General features: G+C 40.2%; 1 protein-coding gene across 3 annotated transcripts in view; it reads right to left on the bottom strand.

Annotated features, from left to right (window-relative positions):
• Positions 1 to 26,822, bottom strand: part of LOC104933232 (receptor-type tyrosine-protein phosphatase gamma) — a 369,578-nt gene that overhangs the window by 97,482 nt on the left and 245,274 nt on the right. For all 3 annotated transcript variants that reach the window (XM_027279289.1, XM_027279290.1, XM_027279288.1), the window contains exon 4: positions 19,270 to 19,418. In XM_027279289.1, coding sequence (XP_027135090.1) covers positions 19,270 to 19,418 — 149 coding nt within the window. The remainder of the gene's footprint in view (positions 1 to 19,269; positions 19,419 to 26,822) is intronic.

Raw genomic sequence — 26,822 nt, 5'->3', positions numbered from 1 at the left:
CGTATTTACTGCTTTTAGCATGTTGCTAATGTGTCTGGGACCATGCTGGACTGATGTTTTTAAGAACTGAATATTTAAGAACAGTCAAGACAAACTGTTGAAGTAGTTGGATGAGGTCGGATATTCTTCTGGAACTTCAGTGCTTTAGACAGTGTTAGCTTTGTTTTTATATGGAAGCCTGTGTGTGTGTGTGTGTTTACTGTGACATATATAACAATATTGTTAGAAATGAAAAAAAAAAGAAAGTCCAGAAATGAATGTGCTTGGCAACATTGTCTAAATTTGATGAGCACCGATTAGCAGGTAGAGTGCATAGTAAGGCCGATGATTTTATTTAAAGTTTGTAGACCAAAACTGTTTGAGGAAGAAAATGCTGTATTTAAAGACATAAGTTAGAAGTTTTCTTATAAATCATCTTTGGGGTTTGGGGGGATTTCCCATTTAATGTGTTAACAAGAAAGCCATGCCAATATGACTTACAGTCTCCTAATTACATATCCAACAGACACACAGCATTCATTTGGAAGTCTGTTTTTTGACTACCTGAAAAAATGTAAATCTAATTTTGGCTCTGTTTTTGTCTCTTCCACCATCCAGAAAAAAAAAAAAGTCTTTTTATTTTCTATTATTATTATTATTATTAGGTTTTTTTTCAGCTTTTTTCCTGCCTGTTTGCTGGAAATGAGGCTGATGTAAGCTGTGAGAGTGAACCAAAACAGTAAAGTTGCTAGCTGTAAAACAAACCCCAAGTGCCTATCCAGCCCTACATATGGGTCTATCTCTTTATGCCATTTCAACCTCTTGAACTCTGTCCTACTCACTGATGGTTCCACCTTCATAAATCCATGTGGTGACTTAAACCCACTGAACTTAATTAGATTTTTGAGTGGAGATGCAAAAATACCAAATATGTCAGGCTGAACTGTAGGGAAATATGTACTGTTGAACTGGAATCACTCAGTACAGCCAGCCTCGTATACTGCACTTTCGGAGACAATGTCAAAGAGAAAGACAAACTGTTCATGTTGAATGTTGCTAGCAAAAAGACACAAGTACCGTGAAAAGTGTGCGTACAGCAGAGATATCAGTTTCTCATTCCCTCACTCCTTGTTTTCTTTTTAAACCTCTCTGAATTGAGACAGTGTGTTGCAGATATTACGTGTGAAGCAATCACTGTGCTGCACCGAGCTTTCACCGTCCAACACAAACTGGTGTGTGTCACTGCACGTTTAGCTTTTGGCTCACTGCACAGCTTTCCTTTCTCCATATTTATAAAGGGAAGGAGGCTTCGTGCATGTAAACACAGCTAGCATCTGCCAAGACTGGAGAACAGGAGGTGCAGGTGGAGGATCCAGACCACCAATAACAACCTAATCACACTGCTGTCAATTAGTCAATAGCTGCTTGACAATGGCTAGCTGTAGTATCAGCTGTGCACAGTGGGACACATCACTGCCATTATAGGCAAGCTGCAGATGGGTAGTTAAATTAAGTACATTACAAAGCTTCTTAAAGTCAAAATGAAGTGAGTTGACTTGTCTGTACTTGTGGGGTGTTTTTTCCCTCTTACTTCTGATATAGTGAAATGTACATCATCAGACATACAAAGGGTCCTTTCATTAACCTGCACAAAGTCAGGTCCAGAGAGAATTACTTTCCTCAAAAAAACTTGCCAGGCCAATCCATCCAATCCATCACCTTTGGAATAAACTTGGAAGCTCAGTGCAAGCTGGTCCTTATCACTCAGCATCTGTGTTGGCCCTCAATAATGCCACTGTGGGAATTGTTGTGAATGAGATCAAATACCTGAAGCTTCCAAAATCACCAGAAGTGTGGATGTTGTTTTAGCAGCAGATTAAAGGAGGAACATGTGGCGTTCATACTCCCAGGTCACTGAAATACAGACACTGTGGGCTGGTGGCTCAAAGATAGTTGATGAGTCTCATTCCTGGAACAAATACCGCTGATGAGTATGACTGACCTCACCTTTAGTGCCTAGCCTTTTTCAGTTTTTCAGTGGCATATACTGTAAGGTAGAGCTGTGCTCATATAAATAAAGTGATTGCTTTGTACATTTGGGCTTTTTTTTTTTTTTTACTCTGATGGAGGAGGACGAAACACAATAGGAAAAAATGACAACATGAGGTGGTGAGTCAAATCTAAAAATCTGTATAATAAAATAATTTTCAGTCACGACACACTACAGATTTCACCTCTTTTCACCTTTTTCCCTCTCTCGCTCTCTTTCTTCCTCCTGTGATGTGATGTGATGTCCAAACACATCAAATAACAACTAGTCCAGACTGAAATGAACTCCCACGTGGTCCAGTTAGTCATGAGGCCCCATAATCATAATCAGAATCATAATGTCACAATCATAATGTGTGACTTAATGTGGGTTGCTGCAGTGGCCATGCAATTGACAAGCAAAATATGTGAGAACATTGTGGGTTTGTGGGGCCATCTTGGTCAAAATGGGGTAAATGGAAGGACTGGCTAGTTCCTTTCATGCTATCAATGATGAATCAAGATGTGAAAACTCTAAGTGTGTGTGTACTCCTCTGAAGGGGCTTTGGCTGAAATGACCTCATGGACACCTGCTATAAATCATCCCACCATGCCAAACAGGAATTGACATCACAGTTAAGAAAGATGGCGTTATTGATAATATATTAAGTTAGTGTTAAAGCCAAACACTTGGCTATTTGACAATCTGCTGCTCTGACCTCCACAGACTGCTTTACACTGCACTGTGAACCTCAGTGGACTGCACAGCAGTGACACTGGGTGTTTCTATTGGCCATGAATTGCTAATGCAGATTCATCAGGAATGAATGTAATTCATAGCAGAGAAGACTGAATCAATTCAGTGATGTTTCCTGGAGTGTGTGTTTTGGGGGTAAGGGCTGTGGATAATGGATGAGAGTTGCTGGCCTAACAAAGGTTAAGGAACCACTGTTACCACCACTTCACTGGCTTTAGCCTTTCCATTCTGGCTTTTGCAGATCATCCCACATCTCTTAGCCGCCGTACAGCTTTCTGTCAAGTCCCATATTATTAATGACATCCAAATACACCATGATGAAGACCAAAAGAAGTGATCATTTCTTTAGCAATCTGTTGTCCTAAGAACTTCATAACTCAGAGCCACAGCAGGAGCTAAAGAGGAAGGACTTGTATCATAAGTTGTTCTGGATAAATGTGTCATCAAAAATGTAACAGTCCTCAATCACTCTGCTGCACTGCTCATTAATCCAGTCACAGGCAGACATTTATGTGGCTCAGGTCTGCAGTTGACTCCTCCTTATGAATTCCATCATGTTGTAATGGTGGGAGTCACAACTTTGCGCACGTTTGCCTTTAGGATGTCTTTGAACTGAAATACCTTGCATATCAATAATTCTCACTGGCACCATTTGTCAAATATTTGAGGGCTCGGTCTCTTTCACCTTCTGGTGATTCTTATGATCTTCCAGGATGTTGAAAAAACAAAAAAAACAATAACACTTGTCAATAACAGGAAGAAGGCAAAGCTATAATTTGTAGCAATGGAGTGAGAAGAAAGAGAAGAAGAAAGAGGAGAGAAAGAAAGACAACGAGATAGTAAGTGGTGCACTGGAAGGAGTAGAGAGGGAGAAGAGGAAGATGGCGTTTGGCCTTAGGGGGGCCTGTAACAGCACCTCTCCATTCCTGGAGTTCAAAAGCCTGAGTGGGAGGTAGACCTGCTGTTGAGCCCAGAGGCAAGCCATCTGAACAGCAAACAACATATTTATTTTCTGCTCAGTAAAACACTTTGCAGAGTGAAAGGGAACCCCCCATTGCTCCCATGCAAGCAGGGTCTACTTCCTTCTTTTTACATCTTTACATCCGTCCAAAAGACATCCAGCCGCTCTGAAGCCCACTGCACACTGAACTGCAACTTGCAATCAAGAGCTGGAGGAAGGCTGATGGTCGTGTCAAGGCCTAGATTAAACATACACATGCTCTATTCTTTGTTGGCTCAATGTAAACACGAACAACATTCCACCTCAGACTCACAAAAAAGAACCAAGAAACAAAACAAAACAAAAAGGAAGTGACCTGGGCCGCTCATCAGAACCAATCAGAGCCTTCTGTGTCACTAGAATACATTGTGGTTAGTGAAAACATTTTCAGACACTTTACACCATATGACTGTTGAGATCAGATCATTCTTTTTTTATTGATGTAATGATGAACCTGTAAATTAAATTTTGCATTCCAGTATGAATCATTTCTGTAATTTTGTGGTAATGTAATAATTACTAATGCTGATGATCCTTTAATCACTTCGGGTCAGCAGACAGTGCTCTCTAAGCTGAATTTTGAGGAAAACAAGACTCAGAGTATGAAGTCCTGCTCATTGGTTTATGAGACCATCAGAAAGTTTGAACCATCACTATACATCAAGGTTACAAGTGTGGCTAAAAAAGTGCCTCAATATTAACATATTTGTTCAAATGTTGATTTGTAAGAGTGGTGTGTGTGTGTGTGTGTGTGATCATCATCAAACACAGATGTGATGTAGTGTAATGTACTCAATGAAACATTAATATGTGTGAAGGTAAGCACAGGAGACAGACTCTCACCATGAACAGGCTGCAGTGATGAATCAGGCAGCCTGCACCGCTGACACCTTAATGCATCATTATTATAGATGTTCTAAGTGGTTTCTGAGGGAGGGGAGGACGAGCTGATTTAAAGCTAACAACCCACCTGAAAACTAAATGTACCTGCATTCATCCCACGATGTTACAGGATTCTATTATCTATCACTGAGAACAACTGTGCTGAAGCTGGAACTCAGAGAACAAAGCCTGCATCAGTCCTGTCTTTGAAAACTGGCCAAATACACACACACACACACACACACACACACACACACACACACACTCTCTTTACAATGTACTTTCTTGTCTTTTAGAAAAAAGACGACCATTTTAAATATAATTTAAAAGTTAAATATAAATTGCCTTATCATAGACAGCATGTGTTCAACCCTCTGTCCTGCAAAATAAGCTTAGAAGAGGTAAGATGAAAATGGTTGTCATGGTTATGGAGAACAGGAGATCTGGCCTCGCCATGCATTATGGATATGCCACAGCAGAGTTGACTGACCACTCACCATATTTGAATTTGCATAAACATGACTTGTCAAACGTTATGCAAATGAGTCTATCCAGCACGACACTCCAAGCTCACGAAACTCAATAAGATTGTCAAACTAGCCTGTGCACACTATTATAATGCACAATCATCAATGAAGATTCTATTAATGCAGTGACTTTTTCTCACTATTCTTTGTGTACTATATTTTGCTGAATTAAAAATTCTGACACCAATAACTCGTCACCAGCCAAATCATTCACTGGTCCGGTGCATCCACATCTGTGTGCATGTGTCTGCACCATTACATTAGGCCATTAGTTTCTCATCTGGAGGCCATGACTAACCCCAGGAGGTCATAAGATGAAACTGAGGGTTTACAGATTTTCCTAAAATGTATAATATTTAATGTGAATATAATTTATATATCTAGAGAAGTCACTTTAGTTTAATAACAGACTGCAATCTGCAGCGGGGGTCACAATTTGACATTGGCCTGTATAATGAAACTACTCGTGAGAGTAACAACAGCATTTTTCATCTGTTTGCCTAAATACAACTTATGTTTACCTTGATCTCTAGTGGCTGTATGAATTATGACTCTTCTCTGCCAGGAACAAAGGTGGAAGAAGTGTAACATAAATACTGCCAAAAATCCTCTTAGGGAGGACGGAGGACGAAGACAGATGGATGGTGAAAAAAAGCTTTTGACTTGATACTGTTTGCTTCGTGTGAACTGTTTTCTTTGGACTACGACCATTATCTCCTCTATACAAAGTTGATTTTGTGCCTAAATTTCATCAAACATTTACCACCACCGTCAAATCAATGTTTCCTCAGTGCCTGGCAAACCAATAACCAATGCAGTCCTCCCAGTTAGAGGTTTCAGATCAGAAACAACAGTTCTGATGTAATCATCTCTTAGCTAGACTCCCTCAGCACCTTTGCTCTGACATTGTCAAAAATATAGCCGTGCCCACATTCCCAAATCAGAAGAGAATATCTAACTCTAACTAAAACAACATTAGGAGTTTATATTGGCACAGCCAACAAAATGCAGAGTGGCCTCGCCAGACTAATTCTCAAATGCAAATTAGTCTGGAACCGCTTATTTTTGATTTGCAAGAGGTGTGACGCTAAGCAGCACACTAAAATATGTCTCTGGAAAAATGTAAGGTGATAAATAGGTAATGCAGCAACAGATTTGATCAGATTCATTTTCTCTGTCTATCATTGACTAAAACCTGTCTCATATTAGATAAACATTTGGGATCGGGCCGATCAGATGTAAGGCTGGCAGTTTTAAGTGAAGGGTGACCATACAAATGAGACATTATGAGCTTGGCAGATTTGTTTGGTTCTCAAGTTAGACAAGTGTACAGTGTATATGAAACCACATGTTTGTATTTAATTGATTTTAACTGGGTTTGCTCTGAATGCTGGCCTTGGGTGTAAAATGCTAACTCAACACTTGTACATTTCTGTGATCATGTTCAGATAAGGCTGTGATTTTGGATTTGAAACTTTCTGGAATTTCCAGTCAGTCCAGAAGTTCAAATGGTTTATTTGTGAATCTGACTTTTGGCCGGGGGGTTTCATATGTTTTAAATAAAATAAAGCCCTGGCTCTTATATTGTATACAGTTTATTGTAAAAATCTCCTTTTGAGGCCCATAAAGCTAGCATGACAGCTAGCGAGCCCAGAGGGGAGAACAGTGCTGCCTCGTTAACGCCCTTCAAATCACAAGCTGTCTCTCATGTTGCCAAGTTCAAAGTTTTCAGTACACTGGTCAATTGCATAAAACCTGTGGGACTTTGGAAGCTGCTCATAGTATTTGGCAGTGCTGTAGTCTGAGCGCTTGTGTTTTACATATAAATGAATTCCTGTGAGGCGGAAATTGCTCAAATGTTGAGTGCCGTCACGGGAGAAGGAACAGGGACAGATGCACAGTGGCCTGACTTCATTTCACACTGCTGTCTAAACTCCAGTCCTCACTTCAACAATACATTACCTGAGGTGAAGAAGATGAGGGAAATCACTCACTTTAAGGGACACCCTGTGGCCCTGACCCTTCAGTCTTTACAAACTGCCTGTCTGGGCCAAGATAGTGTCCAGAAAATGGAAAAGGCCCACACATATAGGTGTAGCAGTGAAGTGAATACAGGAAAGGTTTATGGTCGCATGTGCTGATATAATACTGACATCAGGTTTTGGCCTTTTGAAACCACCACAACTGACTGTGACAGGTTCAAGTCAACTTCACTACTTTTGATTCAACTATCAAAGAGAGTACATCCACCTAGACAAAAGCTAAAGTTTCATAATTTCTCTCCAAAACAAGAAAGTATGTTATCTCTAAAGGAAAGATAACTTTTCCCTTTTCTTATCAAACTAAAGGGAATACTTTCACCCAAAGGCAGTCAGCATTTTTTTGCTCTCTCTCATCAAGTAATGGAGAAATCTACAGATAAAGAATATTTTATTATAATTTCTCAGCTAATTTAATATCAGACATCTAACAAGAAAAGCTTCTGGAATGTTCAGCTTGTATTACCCCTTTATGTCACATTAACAATTACCAACACACACACACACACACACACACGCACACACACACACACACACACACACAGATTGTAACCATCATGCAGAGACAAAGATACAGACAAAAAAAAACATAGAAAATCAATACCAATGTACAGACACAGTGGACAGAAGCTAGAAACGGACCAGACACATCTCACAACTGAATACACTCAGAGAGAAAAATAAAGTTGGATTTGAAAAGCTAAAGTAAACACTGGAGCTTTGTGAAAAGAACTTTCTCTGCTGTTTTAGCTGCAACACATCTTTTTGTTTGATTCAGTTCAATTATTATGTAACAGATCTGACCAACATGTTTACGTATGTATAAAAGCAGTCACTTTAAATACTTGATAACTAATGGTCATGCTGGTTTTGTGTTGTACTGCTACAAGAATAAGTAAAATGAATGATCAAAATAAATACTACAAACATTGTTACAGAAATAGCACTTGAGTAATAGGTTAAAGGAAGAGTAGCAGCACACCACTGTCTTCTTCACACTTCATTCATTGGATGTCTACATGACTGACTTCATTTCAATCACAGAGGTAAAGAATTGAACACACACTTCCTCACATGTCATCATCTCCAAACAGATCATCTGTACACCAGCACGCTATTCTTAGCCTCCATCTCTCAAGGTGAATATTGTATTCAAATTCAACACTTTGTTATTCACTCTGCAATAATAAGTTGTTTAATGATACTTGTTGATACTTGTTTTGTTGATACCTGATACTTGCTTCATGTGTATGTTTTATATATTTGTTTGATCTGTCACTTTTTATGTTTTCACCGTCCTTCCATCTACAAGCATATACTGGCAGACCATCACTGCAAACCATGGAAATCATTCTTTGGAACTTTCCTGGTTAAATAAAGTCGATCTTATATTATGATTTGGCAAATAAATCATCAGATATGCATGGGTAATTTCAATGATGTCATGAACATGAAAGTCATAGTGTTCATAGTGTGAATCCAGGTCTCAAAAATCAGATGAAGACAATAATCAGTCCAGACCAAATCAGTGTCTTTAGACTAATTAGGAGATAATGATGTGATTTCTGTCCTGTTAAATACAGGTAACATTATATCAGACATCCACATTAAATAAAAGAAGTCTGCAGCAGTCAGCACAGCACTAACAAAGCATGGAGATAGGTCTGGATATGAGACTCTTCATGACAGCTTTAATGATAAATGATGAACACAGTTGTTAACACACACATTGTTACCAAACCAAACAAAAAAAAAGAATCCAAACATTCCATAGGGAATGGAAGCCTGAGTCAATGTCCCTGTATCCACTGATGTGCACTGAATCTATGTGCCAGTAACTGGAGTGAAGAAAGTTATGCTGCTAGTACTACAGCTGACGTGAATGAATCACGTCACAGGCTCAGCAGTCACAGACAACAAAGTTAGGATAAGAAAAGACTTCTGAGGCAGACCTCTGCCCACAGGAAATGTCATGCAAGTCTCTCCTCTGATTTCAACTATAAGACAATGATTCAAAAACATGTGTCCTGACTGAAACCTCTGAGAACGCCCTTCATTCTTTTCATCCACCTTCAAATGTCTCGTGGGACAGCTCTGTTCCTCTTCCATCCACAGGATGGAAATGTAAAGCAGGAGGTACTCAGGGGCCGGGTGATGCTTCCACGACCCCGCTGAGAGTGCTGCGAGACCGGGCACAGCAGCCTATGATCCCCCCTGAGGGACTGACAGATCTGAGGTGACATAAGCAAGGCTTTGTGTGAAAACAGACAACAGAATGCACCGCATGGAGTGCACGTCCTTGTTGAGCGGAGAGAGCGAGGACATCAAGAGGATGGTTTGATGCAGTCTCTCTCTCGATCTGAGCCACACTATGGGGTTTTGAATTCCTTGGCCTTCTCACAGCTGGAGAAAGGGCGACCATCAAAGAAGGTCATACAATGTAGCGTTGCCGGCCACTGATGCAACATACGCACTGCCTTTCATCTCCCTCACCGCCATGGCTTTACAAAACAGATCGGAGACGCTGGGACGGGGTTGTACAGTCTGGGTTATGAGATATGTTTAGAGCACGCTTCGACCTCACGCAATCTATCTTAAAAACCCAATTGAAATGCATTACGTGAGAAATGGCCCTGAGAGTCAGCTGTGGCTTTTTCAATTTCATGAGTGTTACTTTTTCATAAAAGCATGGGGGGGCGCCCTTAAAAAAGGTGGTGGGGGCCGCCCCTATCAGCAAGCCAGATTATTAAAAATGGTATGGAACAGTCTCTGCAACTGGGACAGCATCTATTTGCCCTCTAGGTAGCATTGGGCTTTTAAAGAATGACTGTGTTTTTTTGGTGTCATTGAGGACAGGCACTGGGAAATATAACATTATGTTAGGAATGGCATGTGTTCTCTATCCAGGGGGAAGGCCAATCATAAATAAAAGAGAAATAAATATAAAAAACAAGGGAGTGCAGCCTGGCAGTCATCTGTTATCTTTGAAGGTTTAATGGAATGTAGCTGGCTGAGTGAGAAAAAGAGAAAGAACAGAAAAAGAGGGGGAGAATGAGAAAAAGAGGCAATAAATGAGGAGAGCACAAGCAGCATAAAGGCAGAGAGGCTGGATATAACAATAAGACAAGAAAAACTCCACGGATACCATTACTAATAAGATCAACAGCACAGCAAAACAACCCCCACCTCCATAATGTGGTTATGTACAGAGCACCTCCACGTGTTAGCCTGCAACATCCACTTACACTGATTTACTTACTCGTGTTGTGCTACAGGAGAAGAAAACAAATGCTGTTTTTCATCAGGTCTGTCTGTCTGTCTGTCTGTCTGTCTGTCTGTCTGTCTGTCTGTCTGCCTGTCTGTCAGCACAGTCCCTCTGCACCCATCCATGCAATATTCATTCTCTCCTGTCACTGACATGCTGCTGCATCACTTCAGACAGCTGACTGCTCACATTTCCTTTCATACACAAATGCACACAAGCCTACACACACACCATTCATGAATATGCACACACACACACATGTGGTAAACACTGGAGTGCATAATGTGATTATGACTTTTCATTTGTGATCCTGATCATGTCCTGTTTAACTACCAAACTCTCCTGACCAGCAATGCAACAGCACAGAAAACCGATGCATCAGCTGACATCATCAGTCGATATGAGCTGACATCAGTGTATATCAGCACACTGGACAAGAGCTATTTCATCAGGACAGATGACTTCACTGGCAATGAAACGGCTCATGCTTCACATGTGCTCTGCATTTGTGACTGAGACCTGAAGTGTCTGAACATGAATCTCAGTCCTTTTTCTTCTGATTTACAGACGGCCCAACACATGGACTCCACTGTGTTCTGAAAGGGACTAGATGAAATGTTTGCAACAAACTGGCAAAGTGGGCTCTGGTCCCAGGTTCACAGACCCTGTGGACCACTAAAGCACAATCACCGGAAAAGGATAAATGCTGTCTTTAGGCTTGTCTTGAAGATTGTAGGCCCTGTGTCATAATATTATTTCAGGAACATTAGTTTTTATAATCTTTGTAAAATCAAGATTTCTGTTTCCAATATTTATACATGCAGTACTCTATAGTACTTTCATTAATAAATAAATAAATTCATGAGTTTTTTTTTATCTACCTACTGTGTTACATTTTTAATTATTATTGTTTTAAATATTTATCTATTATATCAAGGTACCTATACTTGTAACCATAGATGTTTGTGGCACTTGTTGTAAGCATGCTGACATATTATCACAATATAAAATTGTTATGTTGAACATACAAGCAAAGAGCTGCTTATCTACACACCCTGCAGACACAATAGCAGCTTTGTGTCTGCTTGATAAACTATAGATGTGGTTTGGTCTATAAACTCCTGGACAGAAACAGACACACAAACAAGAATCTGTCTCTTTAGCTGCTAAAAGCTGCACTGTGTTCACCAGCTAGCGTCTTACTGCCTGTCTGCTGATTGGCACTGAGAATGCCATGGTGAGTAAGTCGGGTTTATACAAGCTTTTACACTGACAAAGGAAAGCAGGTTGATGAGAGCAGAGCTGGAACATCAGGCTAAATGACAGTTAAAGGCTCACACAGCTGAATTAGAATGTCAGGTGATAATTCATTGTGTGTCCATTACTGAGTGACACCGTCTGTATTACTCATAGTTGATCTTCTGCTCATGAATAAAAAAGAGTTGGTGCAGCTTTAATAAAATTACCACAGACTAAATGATGTGCAGCACGACGGCAACCAGAAATCGATCTGCCACCAATAAGATATATTTTTTAAGATATTTAGTTTTAGTTTCAACAGCTCTGTATTATGTCCAGGCTGACATGTTGACCTGTATTCATACCTCACACACAGCTCCACGTCACTGTCCATGCCTCTGTTGATGTGATTTGAGCTAACGTAATGAATGGCCATGTGTCACACGGCAACGATGGTTGTAAAAACCTCAGAGCTCACTGAGGTGTCTTTGATTGTTCAACAAATATATTCCAAATAAAACTTTATGGTATCACTTTACTAGTTCAGATGAATGATGGTGTTCGTGCTGTGCACATTGATTCCAGTGCTGTTTATCTTGGAACTCGCAGTGAGGAAACGACTGCCAGAGACTATCAGGGAAACAACCGTACCAAAGAAGAGGACAGGATGAATTGAGCTGTATTATTATGTGTCAGAATGCTGCTGTATTTCACACATTGTGATTCAAAGAGGAGCTGCACCTTTTCTCCTGCTTGTAACTCAGTCTGTGTGTTGGTGGCGAGTGAATTAGGAGCTCACTGCCCTCAGGTGTGATTAAACAATGTACAAACATGGGTTTAAACATCTGCACCGCGGTTTGTGGAAGCTCAGCATTCATTTCTTTTTTCAGCTGCAATGTAAAAAAAAAAAATCACTCCAGGCGCTGATAGAAACAAACAGTTTGCATACGCCGCTTTGCAGACAAATAGTGCGAAGAAATGAAAACTGCTCTCCAGTGTTATCATTATTCATCTGATGATTTAGGGGCCGGGATGAGCTTTCCATTTCCCACGCAGCAAAGGTTGATGGGAAATAAAATCCCATTCATCAATGACACATCTTTATCTGTGATACCTGCGGCAAAGCAAAGAGAGGAGAAGTGTGTATGTGTGTGTTGTGTGTGTATGTGTGTGAATTAGTGCACAAACGCCCCAAATCCACACATACACATACACACACACACACATACGCACACACAGACACCGCCCGTGTTCTCAGCCCCCCTATCGTGTGTTAATTTACAGTGCCTCTCTTATCTAGGCAGGTGGGTAAAAGCTGGCAGAGCAAGTTCTGGAGCCACACACACACTCATCCCTTCCCCCTCCATCTTTTCATCCTTCACTCCTCGTTTATCACGTCTGGGAGGCTTGGGAGGGGGTGGAGATAAAAACGAGCCTTGGCAAGATGCAGTCAGACAGAATGGATAGCTTAGCACCTCGGCCAGCTAGCCCTGATAGCACTCTCACCTGCCCTGAGAGAGGTGGGGGGGTGGGGCACGGGAGACGCCGTAGTGGGAGGTAGCCTGAGACACATATACTGGTTTGCAGATACAATGGAGCTGACATTTGAATAAATACCAGTGTAGTCGATGTGATGTAATATAGGTGAATGGTTCCAGATGTCATGATTGATTTCATATTCTGGTGGAATGGATGAATATTCACTCTGTGTCTTTGCAAACACTGTGAAGTGAACACCATTCTAAAGTGTGACACACTGATGAATTGGAGTTTCTGTGTTACCATAAAAAGAATTTGAGGACTTATGTATGTTTTTGGAATTACCATCCAACAGTCAGGATGTAGCCACATTGTTCACCAATCAAGGCTGCTGAGTGGAGAACAATGTCTCCTTTCTCCTGATTGGCTAGTTCATCAGTCACAGTTTATATTGTGAACTCTTTGTACTAGAGTTGATACATCTGGCTGTACAGTATATACCTGCGAAACAAAAAAAGAGTCAGTCACTTGACTAGCACAGTGAGAGTGTCTGACTTTTAAATCCCATTATACTCTCATACAGGAAAGTTTTATATATACAAAATATGAAGTTTTAGTACGCTAGAATTTCTTTTCCTCAACATTCAAGGCAGATGAGCCTGAAAACAACAAAACAAAACAACGCTAACATCATCCCCTGTTCATGCTGTGAACCAGATATTAAGTTAACCAATGAAAACATCTGCATGCGCCACAGGTTAAATCAATTACTGACCTCAGAAACAAAGAAAACACTTTTTTTTTGCCATTCAGCCTAAAATTGCCATAAAGGGAATGTGTAGTGTTGTTTTGTTGCTTGATGTCAAAAGGGTTCGGTGTGAAATTACTGCTGTTTGATGAAAACCTCACAGTTTGAGTTCCAAATAAGAGCTGTCTTTGAAATTATACAGCGTGTTTAATTTGGAGTGTCACGGACTTTTTACAGGGCAACTACACCAATCATGAGATATTTTAGGCCAGTTGTGGACAATACAAAATTGGGGATTTGAGTGTGAAGTCAGGAAGAGTCAGGAAATAACACAGTGCCAGGATTTAACTAACATCTCCTGTCAGGACCTCATTTTGACAATGATGTGTGAACAGTTTCTACTTTAATACAATTTATGTCAATGTTGACATAAGTAGTAGATAGTATAAAGAAAGAAAAAGCAGTAACAGTAAAACAGGAAACACCCCTTCTACCAATCAAACTGACTGTGAGACACAACAGTCCCCCTCCAAGAAATACTTAAAAACAAATACAAATTAAAAAGTTCAGTTTTACTAATGGTCTCCAGATCATCAGGCCTGATTAAATCTTTGCTTTCTTGACAAAAGTTGCATGAGAACACTGACACCACTCCATATCTGTACGATTAATATGAAGATAATGCCCATCACCAGCTTGCTTAGCTTGCCACAAAGACTGGACACAGCTCACCCTGCCCTGCCTGAAGGGAACAAAACAATCTACACCTCTGAATTAACCAATAATTAAGTTCAAGTTATATATTGTCTGTTTAGTCTGAACTGAAATGTAATGGCTCATGTGTGGACTGTTTATTACTGGCTTCTGGATGATAGTTCACTGTTTGCTTGTCAAGCAAACATATTTTCAAAGAAGTCGACATATGCCTGTTGTGGGCAACTGCTTTGCCAGGCCAGTCACCCAGCTTTGCTACAGCGCTGTTACTTGTGTCTTTTCCAAGTGTGAATATCTGTGTGAACAGCCATAAATGTCACACTCAAATTCAAGTGATTCCTGATGTATGCTCATGTTTCAAACTGTGAAAGAGCCTGCAGCATGGACAATATTTACTCTTAATACTAAATACTTAATACTGAATGAAGCCCAAATAATATTTTTGATCACATTTTTCTGTGTGTATGTGTGTTAGTCAGTCAGTTGACCTTGGGCTTGGCTTGACAATTCAGAATCGACCACACAACCTCCTGCTGGAGAATACCTGTGGGTGAATTCATACATGTTTGACTTTCAATGCAATGCACACAACAGTGGAATAAGAATGTACAAGACACAAGGGTGTGCATACACACACAGGATGAGTGAAACACTCCAGCTGAAGACGTGTGCTGTGCTGCTTGGCAATGCTGTGCTTGGCATATTAACCAGAGCATTACTGTTTAAAACAGCAGGTAGGGGAGCAGTGGGTCCCTACTTCATCATGCTATTCAAGGGCCCTATTAGGCTACAATTACTAAATGGCAAGGCTTGTAAATCATACATCATTCATGTGGAGCACTCGGAGAAAGCACAAGAACACGCCTCTTCAACACCACCCACTGCAACACTGTGAGCTGAGCAGAGGCACTGGGTGGAGAGGAAAAGGAAAAGTAAAGGATGGGTGGGTAGAGACAGAAAACACTCTCAAGACAAAATATGAACCACATGAGACATCTCATAGCTGAAAAAAAACTGCAATTAAATTGTCTAAAAACATTGGCCCTCTAAAGGAGATGAAACTGTTCTTCTGATATTTATTACAGCTGACAGCAGCTCATTGGTCTGATTCTGGAGGTAACTCCATTTCTCTTCACTTGGTTTTTTTTTGTTGGCCTGTCAGGATGAATTTGGGGTATGTGTATGAAATGATGCACCGGACATGTAGAGTGTTTCAGTTTGATCTTAAAGCACAACTGTTTAAAGGAGCTGTGTGGACAGGCATAAGGCCATTTTTCAATCAGGGTTCAATTCCAACCTGTGCTGAATGTCACCCTCTCCTCTCTCAATCCCTGCTGTCCTGTCACTCTTCAGCTGTCACCAAAAACCAAAAAAATATTTTTAAAAACTCACATTTGCTGCTTGATAACAATGTTGGCTCTGCTGATCTGTAATGTTCATTTTTGTTTCTGACAATTTATGAGCATTTATACGAGCATAAGAAACAATGTGGTCTCAGCAGTGAAGCTGTGTACAGCTGTAGGTGAAAAATATGTTCTTCTGTGATCATACATGAGACAGACACAGTTGTCAACTATGTGTTTACTCTGCGTACTGTCTACAGTGTGTACAGAAAAGTGTGTGTGTGTGCATGAGTGTGTGTGTGTGTGTGTGTTCATGTGTCTCCATATATGAGTTTCCCAGGTTCTGCCTGCAGAGGTAACATTGTGCATTGTAGCAAAGGCTAATAAAGACGGCTTTAGTAAGTTTTTTTTTGAGTAATTTCTGTCCACTACAAATTAAGTTGCTACATTATGATGATGTGTAAAATTACCATTTTGACTATGGAGTGTGGTGGCAAATGATAGATATACAACAGCTGTAATGTTGACAGAAACCTAAATAACAACTATAAAATGTCTAAATAAATGTAGAGTGTGTCTGACTGTGGCCCCGTCGCCCCCATACATTATTATTGACACTGCAGCAGCACAGAGACTTCAATAAAGTTAGTCAAAGGCAGGCTGAGGTTGCCAAGCAACCAGGGTCAGCTGCAGGGCAGAGTAATTAACACAGCTGTGCTCTGTCTGTGTGTGAGTGACTGCTGAGAGACACAGAAAATGTGTGAGTGACTGCTGAGAGACACAGAAAATCTCTAAATGAAGCCCTTGAACCATTGGCTACAAATGCTAAACCGTAGAGAGTATCAAAAAGCCAAAATGACCATGAGCATCCCCATCCTGTCGACCATTTCCATGGCGAGTTTCAGTGGTGAATGTTAAAAACTGTGACCTCGGGAGTTTGGGAAAGAACAGCTGCTCCCTGCTCCTTTTGAAAATTTATCCTCTCCAATTTACATGGGAGTAGATGGGGCTGTGAGGGGGCTTTGCTGATGTCTGTGCGTCCCACACCCAAACTATACATCTGACAGCTTTAGCAGATTACCAGGAGTGAAAAGACAAATTTTCCTACGTTTCTATCTATGAATTGTTTTTGTGGAGTGAAATTTGTGGCCTCGAGCACAGTTTACAAATGTATTTTTTGAACATTCTACCAATTCACACCCATTCATTTTTTTGCTGTAGTTTTTGACGATTTGTAGGCACTAATAAACACTTTGAGTCAATATATTCACTGCTTTATGAATATTTCCACATCAAACTAAGAATTGAGGGTCTATTTCAACCAAACCACATTGGTAACTGCTGCGTTGAAAAAACTGTCCAACTAACAAAGATGGTTATGGTGAGTTTATTTGGTGTTAATTATTTTGTTTCTGTCCAATTTGAAATGTTTTTCATGATTATCTGAAGGTAGTATGACTTGCAACATGACTGCAATGTTTAGTCTGGGTGGGCTGCAGCATCCTTCAGTGTGTAAATGTGCATCACCTTAAACAATCTTTAATGGTGCATTACAAAAAATAAGGCCATTCAAATAAATAATAATATTAATAATAAAATCTTGTTATTTGGAAATGAAATTATCAAATTTGCCCCAAAATGGACACAATATCTTGTCTCTCAGCAGCTTCACCGCAGAAATCACAGTATCAGCTGTGGCCTTAAAGGACCGATCAACTGCTGATATTGAATTTGGCACAAGGAACAGGTGTGTGTGTCTGTGTGTGTGTGTGTGTGTGTGTGTGTGTCTGTGTGTGCATGCCTCTTGAGAAATAGAATAGTTGACTGAAAGGCTCAGTCAATATGAGAAAACAGGCTTGATTTTCACTGGAACTTCATACAAGTGCTACATGGAAACTTTTCCTCGCAGATGTCTCACTGCTAAATCAATTGTGACGGCACATTATAAATCTTGCAGTTTTATGAGAGCGGCCCGAGAAAGCTTCGTCATGCATTCATATAGGGGGTTTTGTGTTTTCAGCAGAATCTTTGAATCCTTCTCCCACAGACAGGTAAGCAATATTTCTAAACTGCATCATTTACATATGGAGCTATCTCAAACACTGCCGCAAAGGCACCTTTATGCAACTTTGTGGCAAAAAAAGAATTTAGAGTGGAAGGAGAAGATTATAATATCAAGCTGAACTGTCAGCGTGCTGATCTTCCAAATGTCAACCAATACATATTCATCTGTTTGGCCGGCCACAGCAAAGAGGCACTTCTCTAGGAGAAGTCCAAACAGAGATGGCTGACATTTCAGCATTCAAGAGACTGACAGCTGCACATAAACAACATGCAAATACGCACACTCTCAGAAGGACGCACACATACACACACACATATATACACACTTGGCATGTTGCAGTGAGTTTAGTTGGACGTGGTTGAAGCTGGATGCTGCTTGGTGTCTCTTAATGCCAAAAATCAAGTTAGAGAGATGAGGCCAGGTCTTCACAGCCAAGATCACTCACTTGCTTGTGGGTAATGCCACCTGTGTAATTATATTTATTCTTCAACCTGAGAACATTAAAACTAAAAGTGTCTTCAAATTGTTCTCTGCCAACATAATTACACAGTTTATTACCCAGCAACAAAAACTAAAATGAAGATTCCCATGCTTTTGAAATCTAAAAGAAGTCATTTTACAAAATGTCTCTCCCAGGGATAGATAGATAGACAGATATTTATATGAGACTAGCATATACTAATATCCCCATTGTAAATATCATTTCTTCTATTAGATAGGTTAGGGGTTAGGCTATGCTAACGCTCGCCTCTACGTAGGATCTGATCTGCTCAATATATGACCTTTCTGATCTGATAATAAACTAGTATTCATGAGCTATGGCAGACGTCCATCCACCCTAGAGCTTGATTCTGGTCAAGGTTTTTCCTTGCCTTTGTCACCAAGTGCTTACTCATGGAGTTGGGTCTGTAAATAAATAATAAAGTGTGTGTGTGTGTGTGTGTGTGTGTGTGTGTATTGTTGGATAGGTGTCTCAACCTCTTGGACTCTGCCATGGTTGCCCAATACCTTCACTCATCCCCATCTAAGAACATATATATTTTCTGTTAGTGACATGTTATCCAAACTCCAAACTACCAGAGCTTTCTTCAGAGGTCTATTGACAGGTACTCAAAATCTACTCCCATTGTCAAAGAAATGTAAGTACTTGCTCTCAGCTATGGTTTATGCCTTGATATGTTGAGGCTTAGTAGGTTGTGCTTACCTCCACAGGGTAACGCCGGCCGTTGATGCTGTGTTCAGAGCCTTCAGATCCATTACTCGGACCCCAATGAAACTCCACTTTTTCTGCCTTAAACCTCCCTGGTAGCCCTGCTCCCCGAACAAAGTAATCATCCTTCAACATAATGGCCACTGGAAGAAAGACAGAGAGAAAACAGAGACAGAGCAAGAAAGAGTGAGCGGACATACATCACTGAACATCTTTTTCAGCATCCATAGTAATCATTCTTCTCAAAGAAACAAGATGACACAAAATTGGTGTCTGTTGTTGATGTGGAGGCAAATTGTAAAGACAGTTCAAAAGAAACACGTGTAGGGACACATCCACATTGTGTTTGAAGAGACACAGACAAAAGGCCGTGTTTTGAGGACATGCTAAAGGTAGATATGTGTTTATCTTTTAGATTGGCTCAGAAGAAGATGAAGAGCATTTCTGTCATTGTCCATCAGCCTCTGAGGCAAGCCTTCAATGAGGGGATAATTTGCCAAGCAAAATTGTTCACTTCAGCCAGCACAAATTGCTCTTCCAGGGTCCTTTGTAATTCCATCACATCATACTGAAATATAGTGAGAATTAAGAGAAGCCTTATTTTCACATTCACAAATGGTTCTGAAAGGATTTTCCATTACCCAACAGAGCCACCTCCTCCCTATATGCTATATAACCGGTCAGAGTATGACATTCACCTCATACACATTAACAGGTCCCCTTTACTGTCTATGCTGTACATACTGTGCTGAAGAAATGTTAGTTGCTAGCATAGAACATGAAGATGCACAGGTAACCATAGTTATAGTTGCCATCCGTCATTTAGAACTCTTTAAAGGTAAGTTTATTATAACTTGAGGCTTCTTCTCACAGGTGGGAAAACATTACCATTACAAAAGAGCCGGAGGAGCAGCGAGGATTTTAGAATGACCCATCCACCAACAAAAACATCTGTTTTTGTACATTTTAATATTTCATATTTTGTGTATTCTTTCCTGCGTTTTCTGTAACTTTCACATCGTAATGTTTTGTGAAAACAACTTAAACTAATATTTGCTAACTTTTCATGAGACATCAGTTCATTTGGTCCAGCTGAGACAGGGTTAGTGCATGGCAACAACTGTATAGAAAACAACAGTTGTTTTCCTTTTATTCATCCACCTCTTCAATAACATTTGTATATAGATATTTTATTTAAATGAAATGGAGGAGAGTGAGCACAGTTTTAGTGAGTGGATCTTTAGTGTCCCATGGTGCACTAAATGCCAGAGCGTGGCTAAGCTCACTTCACATTTAAACATAAGAAGTCAGTGTGGAGGAGCTGGGGGAGCAGAACTCTGCTCAATAACATTCAAATAATGAAGTGAGAGTGTGATTAGCAACTCTGGATAAGGTCAGTAAGGGATTGTGTATTTGCTTGATACGTTGTCGAAAATGTGTTTAATATTTTTATGCTGTATATAATTGTATTGGAAATGTCACCACAACAAAATGAAATAAATAAACAGTTTGAAAGATCGATACATTTCATTTGACTTTAGAATATACTCATACAACATATAGCTGAAATGAGGACATGTATGACACATGGATCTACTATTTGAGTAAATGAGTTATAATGAGTCATATTTATAATTTACATCACTGCTTGACAGGGAAAAAAAGAAAAGAAAGATGTAAAAATGAAGTATTTTTCCCTCCACTTGAACTGTTTAATCTTATCCCTCTGTTTTTGTCCAAAGCAATTTTACATTCATCATCATGACTTAACATCATGACTCCAAAAGTCCCAACCTAAGAGATGTGACAGTCGGGTTGACTGGGGAATGGCACCCTGCTCATAAATATGTAAATGCTGGCGCAAATTGTCTTTGTTGGCTTCTGCAGTCTCTCATTTATGCATCACTCATCTTTTTCTTCTTTCACTCTCGTACCTTTTCACACTTGGCTGGAAAAGCTATAATATATTTTCAGGACTGATATAAAGATGCATTCTGGAGTTCTGTTGATTTGCCCTCTGATGATGCGCTACCAATCACTGAATTATCTCTGCAATTTCAAGTCACACACTTGGCCCCTTCTTGTATTCCTGTTGTTTCATTTCTTTCCTTCAAGGTAGCCCTTCTGTCTTTGACGTCAGAGAAGTGCTATAACCAGATCACGTCTTTGGATCATTTTATTTTTAGATTGACAAAGCTGCAGATATTCTTCTCCACAGGCTGGCTGCGATAAACATATTTGAGTTCTTGGCTCCTGTAGTTGATGGAATGTATGTACAGTCTTCCTGGATTGCAGAGTCTACATAAATTATATAATACTTGCTTGGAGCTCCTTAGCAATTACTGAGAAAGTGTTTTGAAAATAGTGTGAACTTTTTTCGTTCCAACCATAATGTGTTGTTGACTCCACATTCAAGATCAACAGGTTGGATGTGGTTGAACTGTGAAGAAAAATACAGTGAAGCTTGTTTGTTCTGCAGAATTGGGTTTATCCAGCGCCTCCCCACCAGCCTTCACAGCTCCTTCACAGCGTTCAGCAGAATCTCCGCCAGGTGATCCCTCCACAGATAAAACGCTCATTTGTCGTTTGGAAATGGTGCAGAATCCATGCATAATTTGTGGCAAGAAAACACTGGGACATTTGTCTTGTTAGGCATGCATTATGTAGCGGGGGAGAGCAGACGCTGCGCACCATTTTGTTTCACAGCTGTTGTTTGTGCTAGCATTTTTACATGGCTCCCTACATGCTGCAGCGCCCCAAATCCATTTAAATTATGCCGTGTTTCTTACTTTGCAGGTGGCCATCATCATCATCGCCATCATCATCATTTCTTTTTCCCTCTGTGGGAAGCCTGGGTGGCCTCGGAGAGATGGTTTGAGTCACTGAAGGCCTGGGGACACTGCGTTTAGTTTGTCAGGGAATTTTTCTTCTTGACTGCAATGATGAGGTCTTCTCTCTCTCTGTCTCTGTCTTTCACTCTCATCTTGCAGCTGTGCTAGCGGGTGTCATTGTCGGTGATCCTCTCCCTGAAGGTCAGCTGGTCGGTCCGCTCCCACAGGGAATGACAACACACACTGTGTTCGCTTCGCCTGATTGAGCTACCTGCGCTCAGTCAAACGAACGTCTTACACATCTCAGCAACACACTGCCACAGTGACTGGGAGGCGGACAGGACATTTACTCACTCTGTGACCTTAATGAGTCACTGGAAATTGGGAGCAAAAATGGGTACAGCAACAAGGCTGCTGAGGGAATATGTAAGCATGGAGGGATACTTTGTTCTTCAGCTCTCCTGTCCTTTAATGGTCACACTGTGATTAGGATTATTGTGAGGACAGATTTTGAGCTATATTTGCCAAATTATTATTGAACATAATCTGTTAAAGCTTTTAGGATGTTGAACCCAAATATGACACAACATTTTGAAAGCTGTTTTTGAAGAGACACATGATGACAGAGCTGAGCAGTTTCTTCTTGCTTCCAGTCTTTATGTAAAGCTATAAGCTACAACAAATTCACCAAGCTAGACCTTAGACTGCATAAAAGATGAACGTAGTTTCTGTCACCCACAGGTTCCTCAAACTTAATGTTGTGGGTCTGGTCTCCGCCATGTGGTTCTTGGCAGTCCTGCCTCCAGGCTAAATTAACAGTGGGCAACAAGGTGGATCTTGGGTGGACCTGAGGTAAATGAAGCCTGGTTGCTCAAACGAGCCACCTGTAATGCCATCCACCTGTCAATCAAAGTGTCCACGCTCTTAATCCTGCATAACTTTAAGCCTTAATATAATGTGAACAGGTGAGTTGTATATAAATTCACCCTCAGTACAGTTGTCATGAACGGGGAAATTAGCTACAGAGACCAAAACTGTTTTTTGTACCAGGCTGTAAACATTTTAACAAAGGGGCTTATGGACACGTGGATTATTGAGAAGTGGATGTTTAAGAAACTGCAGTCCTTGGCATTTCAGTGTTGGCTTCACAGCTGCAGGTTGTTCCATGGGTTAGACACACAGATATTCACTTAATATGTGTTAGACAGCTAACAGGTGCATTTTCCAAAGTCTGTTTCTTCACCAAGCTCTGGCTCTATTTGGCATCATGTTCCACCAAGGACGAGCTGCAGCATGTCGTCCACAGTGATGAGCAGATTTGTACTGTCAGATGGCTTCCAGTAAAAAAAGCATCACAACAACAGGGCGAGGGAAAGGGCAGGACAGACTGCTGTTAGCCCTGAGCAGGCTGCAAACACCATTTTACTAAGTGACTGAATGGTCTTGAACATCATCCCTCTTTCTCTCTTTCAAATCATAGTGCTGTATTTTACTGTCATAGTGTGGAGATGATGAACGTGAACAAATTCCTAGAAAAAAACTAATTGGTGTGCACCGCTCTTACAGTTTAACAATAGCAGCAGCGCGTTGCTGGTGCCATCCAATACTTTCCCATTGTGGGGTGTAATGAATATTTCAGCCTCTAGGGGCACTTAAATACATCCGTTGAGTTTTCAATTAAAAAGACTTCAGTTCATCATGTGATGGAATAAGTTAGCATGCTGAGTAAATTCTGCTATAACTTTAGTTTCCTGGGGGTATAAATGAGCATGTCAGCTCTGTCTTACCTGGAGTTAAGTCAGCGTAGCACATTGACATATGTAAGTATCTGTTGCAGACATGTGTTTTTACAGACTCCCAGCATTGATGTATTTAATCACTGCTTTTCCATTACGGAGGGCTTCACCCTCACTTTCAGCTTGAATGCAAATCAGCTCTCTGACATCACATGACTTGAACCACAGGAACTCATAAACAGCTGCAGGAGCCATATTTTTAATTTCCCTCGCCGTTTCCTCTATGTAGCTGTTTTGACAGTTCGTTGACATTTGCCTGAATGGATAACTATGTAATTAACGCTCCGGCTGCAACAACAAATGGCACTGTTATATGCAAGCATTGTAGTTATGTTTTACCAGAACATTTGGCATATTTAAATAGCCTGATATGACGTGGGGGATAGAGGCCCCCCAAGACAGTTCCAGCCCATCCTGACTGGAAAATGGACACATCCAGAGTGACAGTGTAAGCTGTAAAAATATTGAGCAGGAAGTGTGGCTGAATGCTGCCATGATAATCATATGAGCATCAATGAGACAGCTGTATAACTGCAAAACAGATGAACACTGGTGCTGGAGGGTCAGGAGATGATCTAGTTCTATCATGATATATCAAGTAACATATTTATAAAATGCTCCATGAAACTGCAATTGCAATATTTAAACTTCAGTTTAAGATAAGACAAGATAAGATAAGGTAAGATACAAACACATACATACACATGAAATTCTATGAAATTTGCCAGATGTTTTTATCTGTCACCTATACTCCAGTATCAGGGCCAACTATGATATAATAATGGTATTTTCTGGTATTTTTCGTGGCATTTTAGAGTTTGTCTTTTCCTGATAAACCATAAAAACTGGTTGATGACTCCTGTACAAATTTTACATCTGATAAAATGCTTTTGATTTTATGATGCTTCACAGGCCTCACTGATTTCTGTACCAAAGCACAACTTTATAACTTTATTCAGTGATTTTGGTGAAACTGGATCAGATTTTATACACAATATATTTGCTGCTTTTCCCTCTGAAGTCCTCCAGCTGCTCAGCTTCACCTCTGATTTAAAACTGATTTAGAGTTTCCTGATGGACAGACAGCTTTGGCCTGACTTGGTAAAGCTAATTTACTGACTGACGCTGATTTACTGCTGCTAATTGAAACAGAACCGGGCTCAGCAGCCGGAGCAGGACAGGTTTGAGGTGATTTATAGACTTTCTTGATGAAAAGACAGCTGAAAAGAAAACCGCTTATTGTTGTTAACTCAGTCAACTGTGTAGCTAACCACACTGACTCCGCCCCGAGATACCAGGAGCCCAGGACTGGCCACCTCTGGTTTTAAAGGTTGTGGTCCAGCCATGTTCACTAGAATGTAGACACTGACACTAGCTCATAGTTCTAGCTGCAATGCATAGTGATGGGCATGTAATGCAGACTCACTACTGACTTCTGTAAACGCCAAACAATATCTGTGACAAATCCGTCCCTGTCTGACCATTTTTACAACACATGAAAATGAGGAAGTAAACAGCACTTTGCTTCCTGTTTTATTGGAACTTTAAAACAAGGATATGTTATTAAGGAAAAAGTATCTTGACTCTGAACTTAATTTTAGTACCTGGCAGTATTTGGCAATATTTATTTGAAATATTCTTAATTCAAGTGTGTCAAATGTCTTTCTTTCAAATGTTGCCAACATACATTCCTCATATTTGTCATAAGCACTCATAGACTGTAGTCTGACAGCAGACGTGTCTGTCCTGCCATGAGATGAACCACGGATGAACCACGGTGACAGCGAGGTATACACAGAGAAAGAGAAAGAGAGGCCATGACAGTACTTAGTGAGGAGCTGCTCTGTGTGACTGTTACAGGAAGTGTCGTAACGCAGCTCAACAGTAGGTGGAGATGACTGACAGCTTATTTCATGAGGATGTCACACTGTTTCTTTCCTGCACATTACACTGGTGAAGACTCTGGCATGTTCATTTGTGGATTTAATGTGTGTTTGATCTAAGAATACAGTGACCTATTGCAATGTATATATTGCAACACTCTGGATAAAAAGAACAGAAGATAATTCTGGATGGAAAAACATTCTAAAGCTCTTTGATTATACTCTGTCTGCAGTGACTCACAAGTGTAGGTAAATGAGCATCTTATAATGCACATTTACAGTCTGAGCACAAAACATGAGAAGAGGACTGAAAACAGAAGTCCTATCATCTCAAAGAAGCTGCAGTATTTTACATTCAAAAAGTGTTGAGCAGAACAAATAACAGATCATTATTTTTCTATATTTAGAGCTATATATTAGTGGGCTCAACCTGTGCTCTGCAAAGCTCTCTGCAATTGGCCTATTACATTTTGCAGGATGTTGTGTGCAAGTGGGAATTCTAATGTAATGGTGGTGGTAAAAAAAAGATAACTTAGGTACACCAAAATCAATACTGAAATAAGTTCACCAGGTAGCAGTGTTCTCCTCCATTCCATATTTACATGGGTGGACTTCACTTACCCTCAAACTGACTTCTGTCTGACCACTGTCATGGCTTACAACATCCACATACAACATGTATTTGTGCACACTGTCTTGCACAGCTCATAATGCCTGTACTTTCATGCAATGTCAGCCTCACATTTGATATTATTGTAGCGCCACATTATGTAATAACGCCACATTATATAATAATGTAATAAATATTCACCTCATTATGTAATAACGCCACATTATATAATAATGTAATAAATGTTCACCCCATTATGTAATAATGCCACATTTTGTAATAAAATTCTTGAACGCAATATGTAATAAACTTTGCTGCATTTTGTAATAAGTTGTTACATATTGCATTGGTTATTACAAAATGATTTTTCTTGAAGAAAATGTAATAATTTGGTGCATTATGTAATAAACCACCAAAATAGATTAAT

This window comes from Larimichthys crocea, chromosome VI (assembly GCF_000972845.2).
Source record: "Larimichthys crocea isolate SSNF chromosome VI, L_crocea_2.0, whole genome shotgun sequence".
NCBI classification, from domain to species: domain Eukaryota; kingdom Metazoa; phylum Chordata; class Actinopteri; family Sciaenidae; genus Larimichthys; species Larimichthys crocea.
This window is presented reverse-complemented; position numbering and strand designations above follow the sequence as displayed.